Here is a 14,730-nt window from a genome sequence, read left to right as displayed (position 1 = left end):
AAAATGAGTTGTTTGTTATAATCTTAAGGGATAATTGCATTACTGGTCCTTGAGATTGACTTAAATTACAAATCACTTCCTGTGATACAAAAAGTTAATAGAGGATCTTTGTGGTAAACTATAATTACAAATCACTCTTTGAACCCGTTTTTTGTCTACCAAGTCAACAGAGTCTGTTAGTGGATTACAATACAAATAATATTTAGAGAAAGTCTCACTATTTATATGACGTGTCAAACTAACAGATTCTGTTAACTTAGTAGACGAAAAATGAGTTAAGAAAGTAATTGGTAATTATAGTTTATCACAAAAACTCTCCGTGAACTTTTTGTACCACATAGTGATTCGTAATTTAGGTCAACCCTAAAAATTAGCGGTGCAATTATCCTTTAAGATTATAACAAACAACTCATTTTGGTATAAATTTCCCTTTCTTTCTTTTTCTTTTTTGGGTCAGGAACATTATAAAAGTACATATTTATCCCTAATCTTAAACTCAAGAAACCAATTTTATAATTTTCAAAAAAAAAAAAAAGAAAAAAAAAAGAAAAAAAGAAAGAAAACAAAAGAAAGTGAGCCACTTTTCAGATCTTCTTACAAGTCAGCATCCACAATTAAGATTACATTCCAAATGTGAAATGTCCATCAGCTAAAACCAGCATCTTCTTCCTAATACCTACATTTATTGGTTATATTTTAATCCAAAACCCCAATTACCTACAACCACCTCATCCTCTGCTTTCCGTCCAAATCATTCTCGGCTGTCTTTCCTCTGTTTCTCGGGAAAACAAACAAAACCACCAAAACAAACAAAACCCCCCGAACTGTTACGCGTCCTTCCTAAAGTACTCCATGTCGCCCCCCCACCCCACCACTCCTTTCTCTATTTGTTTCTCCGAATCCCTTTTATCAAAAACTCAATCTTTTTAGAGAATCATCCTTTGCTCACTGTTTCCCTTTCTCTCTCTGCTCTGTTTCATGGGTGCCAGTTTCTCTGTTTTGTTCTTAGGGCCAATAGGATTAAATGGTTCTAACGGGTCTAGTGGGTCTTCGTCTTTGCAACCAAAACCCAGTTTGGGGGACTTACCAGAGAGCTGCGTGGCTCTGCTTCTGGTCTACTTGGACCCGCCTGAGATTTGCAAATTGGCGAGGCTGAATCGGGCTTTCCGCGGGGCTTCCTTGGCAGATTTTGTGTGGGAATCGAAGTTGCCGTCGAATTATGAAGTTCTTGTGCGGGAAGTGTTGGGTGAGTTGCCGGAGAATTTGGGTAAGCGAGAGATTTATGCGAGGCTTTGTCGGGCTAATAGTTTGGATGGCGGTACTAAGGTATTGTTCTTTCTGGTTGTTTTCTGTTTGGGTGCTGAGAAAAGTTGGGAAAATTAAAAGATAAAAAATCCAATTTTGAGCATTTTTTATTTTTATTGTTTGTGGTGGGCTTTCGTTTGTTAGGAAATTAGTACGGCTTTAAGTCATAAGATTGAAAATTTGTATCGTGTTTAATCGGGTTGTATATATCGGATTCCTTTAAGAGAGTTGTACTCTTTTTGGGTCATGAGAAAACGAGGGAAAGAAAATAAAATAAATATTGAACTCTTAGATTTTATTGATTAATTGAGCAGGGAAGGAAATAATTTTGGTTTTGTTTTGGTAAATTTATTTTATTTTTCCTTTTACTTATGGTTCCGTGGTTTATTTCCTGTTTGGATTCTCGAAAAAATTGTTAAAAGAAGAGAAATAAACATTTTTTTAAAAAAATTATTTCGGACCAGAAATTTTTCTATCTGACTTGATTGGAAATTATTGTTGTTATAATAAAACGGAAAAAGATCTTTCTTTTCTTCTCTTCTACCTTTTCTGTGGCCAAACTGGAGTTCCATGTTATTTGATGTTCTTGATTTGGATCTGTTCCTGATGGATTTGTATGAAATTGGGCTTTTTGCAGAAAGTTTGGCTGCATAAGAGCACGGGTGATGTCTGTATGTCTATTGCTTCAAAGGGGTTAGCGATCACAGGGATTGATGATCGAAGATATTGGAATCACATCCCAACTGATGAATCTAGGTGAGATTCGTGCTCATCTTTAACTTTTATGTGTTGATTTTCAATGGAAACGGGAAAGATTATATTGTATGTTTCTTGATATGTATCTTTTGGATCGATGATGGAAACTCCAACTGTTTGGGGAATTCCCTTGCTGGAATTTTTCAAAGTAGGTTTTTTGTTTTTTGTTTTTTTTATCAATTATAATTGAAATTTCTGAACTTATTGTCTGCTTCTGTGATATATGTATTTGGTTTCATAATGACTTTATTTGCTTGGGAGCAAGTTAATGCACTGCACGATGTTGTTTACCGTCTAACCTCAGTTTGGATTAGATTTTTTAAAGAGAAGCTATTTTAAAACATGTTACACCAATATTTTATACTTAATTCTATTTTGTTCTTATATTTAATCACCTTTTTTCCTTGTTTGTGTCCATTGAAATTAACTGACTTATGGTTTATAATTTCTTTTGCCCATCCTTTTAATCAATATGTGTAGTACATTGGACTTTAACCTTAATTTAATTCAGACATTTGTAAACCATTTATAGGGTGCGGAATCTACTGATTTTAAGAGGTCCCCCTCTCAATCAAGCTCAACCAAGAAGTGGAGCAAGTATCAGCTCCCAGCCGGGCTAAAGTTAAGAAGTAATATCACTCACCACTAACAGATCAAAGTAATTGCAATAGGAGCTGACCCCATAACTAAGACCAAAAGAACAAGAAACTTGTGTGAGAATCAGAATACATAGCAGGAGCTGCTTATATGATTACTATTGAAGAGGATTACAAACGAACTATAAAGAAAAGTAAATAAGAACAATATATACTGCTAAGGATTGAGGGAAACAAATTGATTTCTCATATACAAAATTAGACTTCACCAATAAGAGTTTCAAAGCCTTATTAGATACTCAAATGAAATATTCTTTCCCCTCTTTCCCTTTTCTTGCATTGTTGCTGGATTGACCTGAAAGTAGAGATTTGTAGCCTTTCAATTGTTATTAAAAGTGCAAGGGCATAACCAAGGTTGAAAAGAGTGAGAAAAATAGGTCATTCACAACCACTGGTAAAAGATTCCCTTAAAAGTTAAGGATTAGTAATCATTTTTAGAAATCGAATGGATTCAATCTTATACATATGCAAGGAAGCTAATAAAAAAAAAGGAAAGGAGATAGTTCTTTTTCTAACGACATTTTCTTTAGAGCCCTCTTATCTCATTTTTCTCCGAGCTCAGATTTTAGAAGGAGAAGAAGGAATCTAGAAGAAAGTATCAGTAACAACTGCTTTTTCTTAAATTAACATTGATTTTTTGTTTTTGTTTTTTTTGCTTGACTGTGATTCTTTATATTGATTAGAAAAGCTTTGAGAAGTTAAAAAGCTTTTGTTGTTTCTTGAAGTGGAAACGGTTGAAGAAGGAGAAAGAAATCAAAGGGAAAGTATCAGCAACAACTAGTTTTATCTTAAAATTAACATTGATTTTTTTTCTTTTTTTTAATTACTTTGTGATTCTTTGTATTGAATAGAAAAGCTTTGAGAAGTTAAAAGGTTGAATTTCTTTCACTTGTTTGTGGCATAATTTGCCACACTTCTTTTGGTGAATGACATAGCCTCGATTTCTGACAACATTTTCCCCAAACTTTCAATCTTTAGAGTAACTTGCATATCTTCTGGTGCTCAAGGGATGCTTGGGTTTGTTTAGATTGAAGAACTGGCAAGCATTGTTCTGTTGGTTCTCTCATTGCGGTTGTATCACTGGACTGCTTTATTTCTGTACATATATAGTGTAATAAAGTACTGGAATTGATTTGAAGTTCCTGTTCCTTGCATGTAGATTCTGCAGTGTTGCTTACCTCCAGCAAATTTGGTGGTTTGAAGTTGATGGGGAGGTAGAGTTCCCATTTCCAATGGGCACATATAGCTTATTCTTCAGGCTGCAGCTGGGACGGGCATCCAAGAGGTTTGGTCGCCAAATCTGTAATACCGAGCATGTTCATGGATGGGATATAAAGCCGGTGCAGTTTCAGCTATGGACTTCAGATGGCCAGCATGCTGCATCAAAGTGCTTTCTTAGTGTATCCGGAAAATGGAACTACTACCACGTTGGGGATTTTGTTGTTGATAACTCCAATTTAGCCACCAAAATTAAATTCTCTATGACCCAGATTGATTGCACACATACAAAAGGTGGTCTCTGTTTAGACTCTGTACTTATATACCCAAGTGAATTTAAAGAGAGGTTAAAGCGTTTTTGATTTGCAGTTAGCTTCTGTAGGTAGGAAGTTGTGTATTATAAAAGGTAGAGAGAGTTCTACTAATATTAGATGGTTTTTCTAAGCCTAGATTTTGTATGTAACCCAGGCCATGTGTTTTTTTATGTGTTCTATTGGTTTGGTCGAAAGTGTTGAGATGTGCTCTGAAATTTCTCGAAAGGGGTTCTTGTATTAGAATTTTGGGTAATCGATAGTCGACATTGGAGTGTTGTAAAAGCAACTAATTTGTAACTTCTTCTCTCCTTGACCTTTTGCAGCATTTTATTTGTTCATTTTCAGTCTCTAGTTTTACTGCGGGCAAAGTTTTCTTCCAACTGGGTTGGAGAAGAGAAAAATCCTCCACCTCAATCTATTTAACCTGCATGTCTTTTAAAGTATGTGATTTTTACGTGCTTTTAAATAAATGGTATTAAACTTTTTGCACTTTTGTGATGGTAGTAAGGGATGTAATCGAATCGAGTTTGAAGATTTAAAGACTGGCTCATTTATGAGTTGAGCTCAAATTCGAACTGAGCTATAAATTGCATATTCAAGCTCGGCTTATTTAAAATTCAGGCGAGCTCGAGCTCAAACTCGAGTTCGTTGAAAATGACATTCAAGTCGAGTCGGGTTACTCGATAAGCTCGGCTCGACTAGAGCTCGAGGTAGACTATTAAATTTTTCAATGAGTAATCAAAGCAGAATTTAAGCCCAAGTTTATGAACAATCTCTATGCATTTATTAATAACATAAATATATAATATGTAACTATATAAAACATATTATAAAATATAGTACATAATTATAGTTTATAAGTATCAAATTAACAATATGTTATTATATATAACTAGAGAGTATAAACTATGGTATATGTATAATGCGAACAAATAGTAAGTCTAATATATTCTATAAAACTAAGTAACTATAATATAAGTATAATATATAACTATTGTTAACCATGTGTGATGTGATATATGTGTTTAGATATATATACTTATATGCTAACTATTTAATATTGTTATATTGTTATATACTAACTATTAATAACTTAATATTTGTTATCAACGTATTATAATCAATATGTAATACTATATATATTATACTATATTTACTATTTTTACTAATATATGTGTAAGATATAAACGAACTAACAAGCCGAACGAGTGATCTGGTCGAGCTTTAAACGAGTTGAGCTCGCGAGCCCCTATCGAGTTTTGTTGAGCGAGTCGGATATATATCACTTACTAATTGAGCGAGTTTCTACAGTATCGAGCTTGAGTTCGGATCAGGCTAAACCAAGCGAATATTGAGTGGATTATCAAACGGACTGGTTTATTTAAATCCCTAACTCATGGTACTGTCAAGAAATGCTCATTTGATTCTTGAAAAAGCCTTCGAACATAGCCATAAGGCTAACAAATTGCTGCTCAAGCCGATCCATTCTTAGATCCTCATTGAGCAACTTGGCTCTGATACTTAAATATTACGTGAATACGTAATAGATCTTGTAACTGGATCTAGCTTCTTATTATGACCTATATTTGCTAATTTATTTTATGCAATTAACGGTAGAAAATTAGAAGTTCCTATGCCTCTTTGTCAAACACTAGGTTTGAAATAAAACTATGCTTACTTTTCATTAATTAATCACTCACTCCTATAAATAAGATACTTGGAGATAAAACAAAGATAACTACAACAATACTGACTCTAAAATAAATAACTATTGCATGATATATCCCTTATAATTTATTATCATAACATAGACTGATATACACAATCAGAAGATTCAGTATAAATTCAAGCTGAATACGACTCCCCAAGAACCATTTAGTAGAATATCACATGTTTGTCAATACTATTCAAGATTGTTAAGGATACCAGTTTACACATGTATGACACTGAACAAGCTTCAAGCTAGCATTCTTGTAGTATTGTACTCAAAAAGTAAATAATATGTATGTTCTTTGCTTCATGTAATATTAGTAAGAGGGCAGAACAAAAGCTGCTGCAGAACTGTACAAACTTGATGCTAACTACTTCCCAACATTGTGTCAAATCCACTAAAACAAGTAACCCAAAATTGTCAGGCCTTCCATCCATAGCACATATCATCACTGTTACCACTATAGTCTCCATTTTGATGACAACCATGAATCATATTCAGGAGCACCTCAGGCAGATGAAGCTTCTCCAGGACATCTGGTTCTCTCTTCTTCATGAAGCTGTTGTTGACACAAAACTCGGAGGACTCTCTATTAAAGACAGTTCCTGAGCTGCTGATCCTCCCTGCAGTACCACTCAATGTGTTTCCGGGGACAACCCCGACCGCTGTGCCGTTCCCAGAACTTAACCCATTTCGAACATCTATTTCCTTGCCTCTTGTAGGCAAGTCAACAACAGTACTCTTGCCAACCTCACGGATAACTCTGTCCCCAGCTGTCCCATTCACTTTTCTGCTGTTGTTGACCATCTCCTGAAGTATCTTTTGGATTGCCTGGTCCGGTTTATTCTGGCTGCCTTCCAATGAATGGGAACTTGACAAACCATCCATTGGTGAGTTTTGAAGTAGCCCTGGACTCGAGGTTTTAGGACCTTTATATGGTTTAAAAGGTGCACCCTGGTTGGACACATATGGAGAATAACTCTGCTGCTTCACTTCACCCACATCAGAGGTCAAGGACTTCTGTCTCAGCAATTTGTGATAATAATCTGGCAGCACCAATGCCCCCTGTTCTGAGCTAGTCAAATGTACTCCATTGCTCATAACTAGACTATCATTCACGTTGCTGCCAGGAGCAGTGGGTGCAGCAATCAACTTATCCTTGTCAGTTGGCAAACCTTGAGCACTCCCAACACCCTCCTTTTCTTCTAATTCCTCTTTCCAAAGCTTGGTTGTGGTGGTTTCTCGGGAATAATTCTTCAAGCTCTCTACAAATGAGCAATGGTATCAGATATTATAACTAGGATTAACTAAAGCTATCCACTCTAAACTTTTTGGGCTCATATCTCCCCTAAAAAAACTACAAATGTTTCTAATCAACATCCTAATTTTGAGATTAATTTGCAATCTCTATCTTCCATCCAAATCAGTGTCAACATACATAGATTAATGGGCAGAGGTGGAATGTACATTGCAATTTTTTTTTATGAATAACATTGCAAATTAATACACACTAATCAATTAATTTGATAGATTAGTGCACCCACCACCCATTTGCCCCCTAATATGTCAATTTTGACACTGATATGAACGGCTGATATGCACGGTGAATTGAACATTGCAAATTAATCTCAAACTAAGATATTAAATGCAGAAATTTGTATATTAGTAAGGACATTCCAAATCACCCCATAGCTTAGGGTGGATAGCTACAATTAACCCTTAATATGTTCAAAAAAAAAAAAAATTGATATGGCATCCTACTGGTTTAGGGTAGAAGTTTGATAATTAGGGTCCGTTTGGATTAGCGACTTCAAAACAACAATTTGAAAACGCGATTTTTAAAAACATAAGCATTTGGCATAATCACAGTTTAGCATTTAAAATCGTGCGTTTTTAAAAATGCACCCCCTTGCCTATGATTGAAAATGCATATTTTTCAACGTTTTCAAATCGCAACATTTTAACTCTAAATTTAATGTATTTGCTGGGGAATGTACAAAAAGGATTTTATAATGTATGAGAATGTATTTGCAGACGAGACCAATTCTGAAGCTCTAAAATACCAATTTATCTATGCTCCACGCATCAAATATCTATTAATATCATCAATTGTTACTAGTGACAAGCAAGCACCATTGAAGACAAAAAACTAAGACATTGGTAAACCATATTGAAAACACAAACCCAAAATAAACAAGAGTGGAAAAAGTATTGCACGCCATCAACTGCAACATCTGAGAAACTACTTACCCATTGGTCCCATGTTATTATTCCGGGAGAAAGTCATTAAATCTTTCATAATGTTGACAATCTCAGCAATCTGTTAAACAATTATGATTGGAATTTAGTCAAAACATTGGATATTAGTTTCAAACTAAATGAATTGTTAATATTTACCTGCAAGCACCGGGTATATCTTTTGGCAAATCCAAAGTCGTCAACCAGCTGTAAGTCCAAAGTTCTCGCAAGTTGACTTCCAGCCACCAAGAACCTACAGTAAGATATATGATCAAGACAAGATCAACTCATGAATGATACTGAATTTACCTTCTACCTGTTAAAGTGGAAGAGGGAATAAATAATAACTGCTTCATATGGCCTTGTCTTCCCAAAGGTTAATTTTTCTAGTATACCTAGAGCAGCATATATATCTTTGAGCTTACAACCATACAAAGCAAACATATTTGGTCCTGCTGTTCTGTTAAAACCATAAATTTCAAAAGGTTATGTGAGCCATATTCATGACCAGGTTCAATTATAAGCAGATCAAACTGAATACAGAGATAACTTTTAGCCAATGTACTCTAAACACCTCAAAAGCATGATACTCTCTCATTCAACCAGTTCTGGATTACCACAAAAAGGAGTAAACATTGCCCATGGAAGTTCCAAGAAACATAAATATATGCACCTAAATAAAGAAAATAGGTTTTTTTTTTTTTTGACACATGAAATCCCTTTATTTGAATTTAAGGCAGGAAAATACAGTCATGGACAATTTTTACAACTCCAAATTTTGTTCCTAATCCATAAATTTCTTCATCAACTAGAATGACATTGAATACTCAATAGGTCCTTCAACTAAGGGCACAATGAATGAGACACAAAACTGAATAGGTTGGCAATTTATTGCATAAAATTTCTCTACCACTAATTTCTTACGTATCACAATTTGCTTGTAAATCCTCTGGTGCCACCACAACAGAAGCACTTCCACCATCGGTGCTTTTACGCATCCGTGCGGCATGAACCAACTGATTAACCTGCAACGAGGCATGTTTCAAAAATTTGCAGCATGGTTACACACAGCAAGATCATAAAAATCCCCAGGTATGAATGTGTAGAATAAGCAGTTGATCATATGAAACATTCGAACACCAAGAAGAATAACTCACGACCATAAACAAAATACAGAGCACAATAAGGACTCATTACCTGAGATGCAAGGAAAGTTCGAGGCAAAAGTTCTTCATGATGCCGTGAACAAAATTCCCAGGACAATATCTGGAAAAGAAAATAAAAAGTACGTAAACATTATCATAATATAGAAGATTTTGCATTGAACACGATCAACATGAACGATAGATATGCATCAACCCACCAACTTAAATATGAAGTGGCCCTCTCACCTTCAAATCATGGGTGTAAATAATGCGTAGATGACCCTCACGAACAACACGAAGTTTCTCATAGACACTCTCTTGAACTGCTTTTTCATATTCCAACATCATTAATCCAGAAGGGAATCTACGCTCACGTGGTAAATCGAGAAACAACAGTTCATCCATCACACTGTCAAATGTCATTTTATTGAGCCTCGGAAGTAATTCAAAAGTCACCTCTGCCAAGCAACAAAATTTAGAAAGAAGTTATACGCAATCAACAGATTAAGATAATCAAAGCAGGGAAGAAGAACTTTGTTTTCCTTACCAAACCCCCTCCCTGATTCACAACCACATATGTTGCATTGCCATGCATCCTTAAAAAAAAAACAACAACAAACAATTACCATTTTACTAAGCAATCAACAAAACATTCAAGGCAACAAGGGAAGAATAAGAACCAAACAGAAACAAGAAATCATGTCAGGGAATGCATTAAAGATGAGTATTTGCAACTGTGTATACACATCTATCTGAACCCACAAGTACAAAATAATTCACTTATACAACAAAAAGAATTTATTTTTCATTGCAGAAGGGGGTATTCAGTCACTCAAGAGTTATGCTCAAAGTATTTCTTCTACAAAAATTCCATACAATTGAACTGGAGATGCTAATATCATACCATGTGTAACGAATGGTCCTACCTGATGCACTGGGCACCCAGAGGGCATGGCCAATAGCCACTGTCATTACATGACAATATTTTGCAAAATTGGAATTAATCATTTCTGGTGGTTAAATAAAAAAAGGATCAGAAGGATGAGTACTGACCATAGCTGTCTGGGGAATCATACTGAAGGCATGGTGTCCAACTTTATCATACAAAGAAAAGCACCATCTTCTCCTAGCACAAGGAGCATAATACTCTGCAATAAATTTCCTCCAATAAGAAATACCATTGTCCTATAGAAACCAAAAAAAAAAAAAAGAGGGCGGGTTAGACCAACTTAAAGCAGATCACTCAATGCAGGGACAAAGTGGAAGCATGAGATTAAAAGACAGAAATCAGGCATGTGTGGGCAACCCAAATTGTATATTGACAAGGCAAAGCATTAAACACGTATTGAAGGTCGTGAACAATGACCATAATGATGATATAATAACAAGAAATAACATTAATTTTTCAATTAAACTAGCAACTCACAGCTGGTCGTTGCCGCAGATGATATATTTGCTGCATTAGCCGGCGTGAACAGATGCCTTCATTAGAGGGGTGCATAGCAGGTACTTGATGCAGAACTTGTTGTTGCAGGTGCTGCCTCATCTGTTGCTGTTGTTGCTGCTGCATGTCAACTCCCTGATACTGTGAAATAGACTGCAAAATCTTTTGCCACTTCTGGTTTTGAAACTGATGCTGCTGAAACGGTGCTTGTAATTGGGGTACATGGCCTTGCAATTGTGCTGAATCTGAATTCTGCAGTAGCTGCTGAAGAATATGTTGGTGCATAATAGCCTCATGCTGGATGTCTAATCTTGGTTTCTTATGCATTTGCGTTGAAGTGCGGTGATCCTGCTTTATGCCATTTAGAAGTGAATTTTTATGCATTTCCGCAACCTTTTGCTGATGTTTCCTTTTATGAACTTGTGCACAGTTTGTGTCTAAATAGGATGTATGCTGTGCAATGGAGGAACTGTCAAGAACTGAAGAGCTTGAGCTTAGGTTACGAGAGGAGAATGACGCAGGAGATGTGGGTAACTCTAGGTAAGAATCCGTGTTGCTATTGGAACTTCTATGCAAATGAGGACCCTTTGAAAGTGATGATTTGGAATTTTTGGCTAAGGAACTTGGCCTACCACCCAGGCCATTCGTTGTATTATTTAAGGCAGTCAGATTCATTTCCCCTGAGATCCCATCTAAATTCATATGTGCAATCATAGATGCAGTATTTGGCAAGTTTCCAGAAGATGCATTCAAGAGGGAAGCTACAACAGCCTGGTAGTGCTCATCTTTTGGTGGCAAGTTATCAGAACTTGACGACCCCACAAAGCCCCCAGTCGACCAAGTCGGTGCCAGAGATTGTGCTGTCATTTGAAAGTTGGAATCCACAAAGGTCTCTAGAGCCATCCCTATTCCCTAATAGCCTTTCTGATGAGAATCAAGGGCTATATGGAAATCACATATGAACCCTCCCAGAAGAATACCCTACAAGCAGGAAACAAATGCACAACAAGCACATAGAGAGTTATTTCAGCTCTCACACCATGGAGAATGTGTGTGTACATTTGTGTGAATCCGTGGATCATTCAAGAGAACTACAATGGAATCAACCTAATTTGGATTACAAGAATCTCTTAAATTTCCTTTGTTTATTGGCTCCAGTAGTATTATGGAAAATAGTTCTTAAAATTCCAGGAAAAAGGTCTCAAAACTCCCCTTTTAAAATAGAGGTACCCTCACCCCCACAACCCCACCCCACCTCACCCCACCCACAGGGAACGTGTCGGATGTCAACCAAAAATCTCCCTGGAGCTTGGCACATCGAGTCAATCATCAAAGATATCCTCATCCTCAAACAAAAGATTCCCTTTTGTTCTATCCTCAAAATTAATCCCAATACAAACTGTTCAAAACATAATCTTATTAGCTGGATTCTCTCCACCTTATCTTGTGGAAGCATTTCCACCGCTGCTCCATAATCCTTGTTTCTATTAGTAATCTAAATCCCCTCGAGTATTTCCCACTTGTTTCGGCTTCTGGCCACTTTTTGTTCTTGCTTCTTATTGTTTTGTTGTGTATTTGACCAGAAAAAATAATAAAAATAATAATAGAGTCGGAGATCCACTTTTGTCAAAAAAGAAAAAAAAAACATAGAGGGGGATACCCAAAAATAAAGATGAAGCAGAAACAGGAACAACAAGTTGAGAACATGGAGTTGAAAACAAACAGTAAAGTAGATAAAAAAAAAACATAGAGGGGGATACCCAAAAATAAAGATGAAGCAGAAACAGGAACAACAAGTTGAGAACTTGGAGTTGAAAACAAACAGTAAAGTAGATAAAGATGAAGCTAAAGCCCAAATCTAAGAACTACCCACCAACATACGACAAGAATAACAACGGATTAGCGAAATACAATGAACACAAAACATCGAAAACAGGCTTACAAAGAACCATACATCATTGGACAAGAAAAATCACAGCTCTCCTCCACGTGCATATTGCATAACTACCAAGTACCAAATAATATAACCATGCGTCGAAATTCACAGGTTTCCATTAAATGAACTCACCTTCCCATCTCTAAACAAAATCATTCCGCACAATTACTCACAAAATTAACAATTCAAGATTTTGACAATATAAATAAGCATATACATTACTGAGCACAAAAGTATGATGATCTCCAACAACAAAACTTTCCACAGCACTATATATTAACCTTCTTTTGGCCGGAAGCCACTATATTTATCTAAAAATCTCCGCTTAGTTGGTGTGAGTAATAAGGGGTTTAAAAAAAAAAAAAAAAAAATCAACAAACCCCATTTCATAAATGCTGAAGAAATTGGAAACTAACCCATTTCCCTTGATGGTCCCTTTGATTTTCCTCATTCTTTACAAAAACCAAACAAAGCCTTATTTTTGTTACATCCGTCTCCCAAACGTCATAAACTCAAAACCTTTTTTTTTTTTTTCTCTCTCTCTTTCTTTTTCTTTTCTCAGCAACCAAACACTCATCTTTCTCGTCAAAAACAGTCAGACCCATTATAAAGCAAAGAAAATGTCGGTCCATTTTCCCACTGTCCAAGAAAATTCATTCAAAGCAGTGTCAAAAAAAAAAGTACAAAAGAGGTCAAAATCTGCAACAAAGCAAAAAATAAAAATAAAAAAAAGAAAAAGGAAAAAGCAACAAACTTTGTAAGAGAAAAAAAAATTTGTTAAACCTCGAGTCTTCTGCTGAGGAGATTGGTGTCGATATTCGTACGGAACCGCCATGGCCGTGAGCTCACCAAAGGGTTTCTATTTATAGTGAGCGGGAAGTGAGTGAGAGTGTGAGACAGTGGTGACCGGCTGTACGGGTGCTGGGTCAGCTTTAACCGGGTGGGCCGGTGAGTGTTGGGGCACGCGTCGCTTTACGACCAGCCACGTACTGCTGTGAAGATTGCAGGGTGGCATATGATTTTCTGTCTCTTTCTCTCCCTTTATTCCATTCTTCCCTTTGAATAATTACGTCATAAATCTTGGACCTTAAAGGCTTTTTTTTTCTTTTTTTTTAATTTAAAGTTTAGTCTTACTTTTAAATTAAATCTTCAAGTTTAATTACAACAATGTCCGTATAGATTTAGGGTATGTTTGGCAAGTAAGGAAACAGAAGAGAATAATAAAAAAATAATTTTTGAGTTAATAGTAAAAAATAATAAATGTGATACAAAGTAAAAAAAATTTGTATAAAAAATGAAAAAAAAATTACAATATTTTGATATTAATTGTTTATGGAAAATATAAAAATAAAATTAAAAAATTTTGTGTTACTTGCCAAACAAGTTCTTAGATCTAGAAGTGACATTTCGGTTTGGAGTAATGTTATGAACTACATCGGCCGTTAACAAAAAAAATTAATACTTTAATCACATGCAAACATTGTCAAAAAAAAAAAAAAAATTATAGGTCTAATATTTTTTATTTCAGTTTTATAAACAAATTTTACAAAAAATAAAGAATTTTGTTAGAAATACTATAACTGTTATTACATATTCTTTTACAAATTATCGTGACATTATAATTGCTGGAATATAAATGATTAGAAAGTCTCTGATAATTAGAATGGTGAAAATTCGTTTTAGTTGCATTTAAAATTTATGTGGACACCAAAACAAAATATTTAATATTTTGACACTAAAAAACTCACAAAATGAGGGCTTATATGTAATGGTAGTAAATAATTATAGTTCTATGAGAATATTATTATTTTGTAGGTGTCTTGTGTTCATATGAAGAGTGTTTTACAACTAACATAAGTCTTAAGGTACTGTTTATTTTAATTTCTACTATTTTTTATTAATAAATTCTAACTACATATTTAGATTTAACGTTGTTGGGACAGTTTTTATGGACATAGAAAGGATAAAACTTGCAAGAAAATAAGATATTTACCCAAGAGCTTGTCG

At 35.3% G+C, this 14,730-nt stretch overlaps 2 protein-coding genes across 4 annotated transcripts; one reads left to right on the top strand and one right to left on the bottom strand.

Moving 5' to 3' along the window:
- Window positions 1-742: 742 nt before the first annotated feature.
- Window positions 743-4,587, top strand: LOC133854535 (F-box protein PP2-A12-like). The gene is made up of 3 exons (XM_062290771.1): window positions 743-1,326; window positions 1,943-2,061; window positions 3,877-4,587. The coding sequence occupies exons 1-3, from the start codon at window positions 979-981 to the stop codon at window positions 4,295-4,297; spliced, it is 888 nt and encodes a 295-aa protein (XP_062146755.1). The 5' UTR covers window positions 743-978; the 3' UTR covers window positions 4,298-4,587.
- A 1,440-nt stretch (window positions 4,588-6,027) lies between these two features.
- Window positions 6,028-13,653, bottom strand: LOC133854990 (probable transcriptional regulator SLK3). 3 transcript variants are annotated; one of them, XM_062291281.1, is made up of 11 exons: window positions 13,507-13,653; window positions 10,770-11,768; window positions 10,397-10,528; window positions 9,891-9,939; window positions 9,590-9,801; window positions 9,396-9,464; window positions 9,123-9,223; window positions 8,515-8,658; window positions 8,358-8,451; window positions 8,211-8,280; window positions 6,028-7,225 (listed from the first exon to the last, which is right to left on the bottom strand). In XM_062291281.1, the coding sequence occupies exons 2-11, from the start codon at window positions 11,688-11,690 to the stop codon at window positions 6,381-6,383; spliced, it is 2,637 nt and encodes an 878-aa protein (XP_062147265.1). In that variant the 5' UTR covers window positions 11,691-11,768; window positions 13,507-13,653; the 3' UTR covers window positions 6,028-6,380. The 3 variants fall into 3 exon arrangements, with proteins under 3 accessions (XP_062147265.1, XP_062147266.1, XP_062147267.1); XM_062291282.1 differs by lacking the exon at window positions 13,507-13,653 and adding an exon at window positions 13,140-13,396; XM_062291283.1 differs by lacking the exon at window positions 8,515-8,658.
- Between the last annotated feature and the right edge of the window lie 1,077 nt (window positions 13,654-14,730).

The sequence above is a fragment of the Alnus glutinosa genome, chromosome 13, assembly GCF_958979055.1.
Source record: "Alnus glutinosa chromosome 13, dhAlnGlut1.1, whole genome shotgun sequence".
Taxonomy (NCBI): Eukaryota; Viridiplantae; Streptophyta; class Magnoliopsida; order Fagales; family Betulaceae; genus Alnus; species Alnus glutinosa.
The sequence above is the reverse complement of the archived record's forward strand: the minus strand, read 5'-3'. Positions and strand labels throughout refer to the sequence as shown.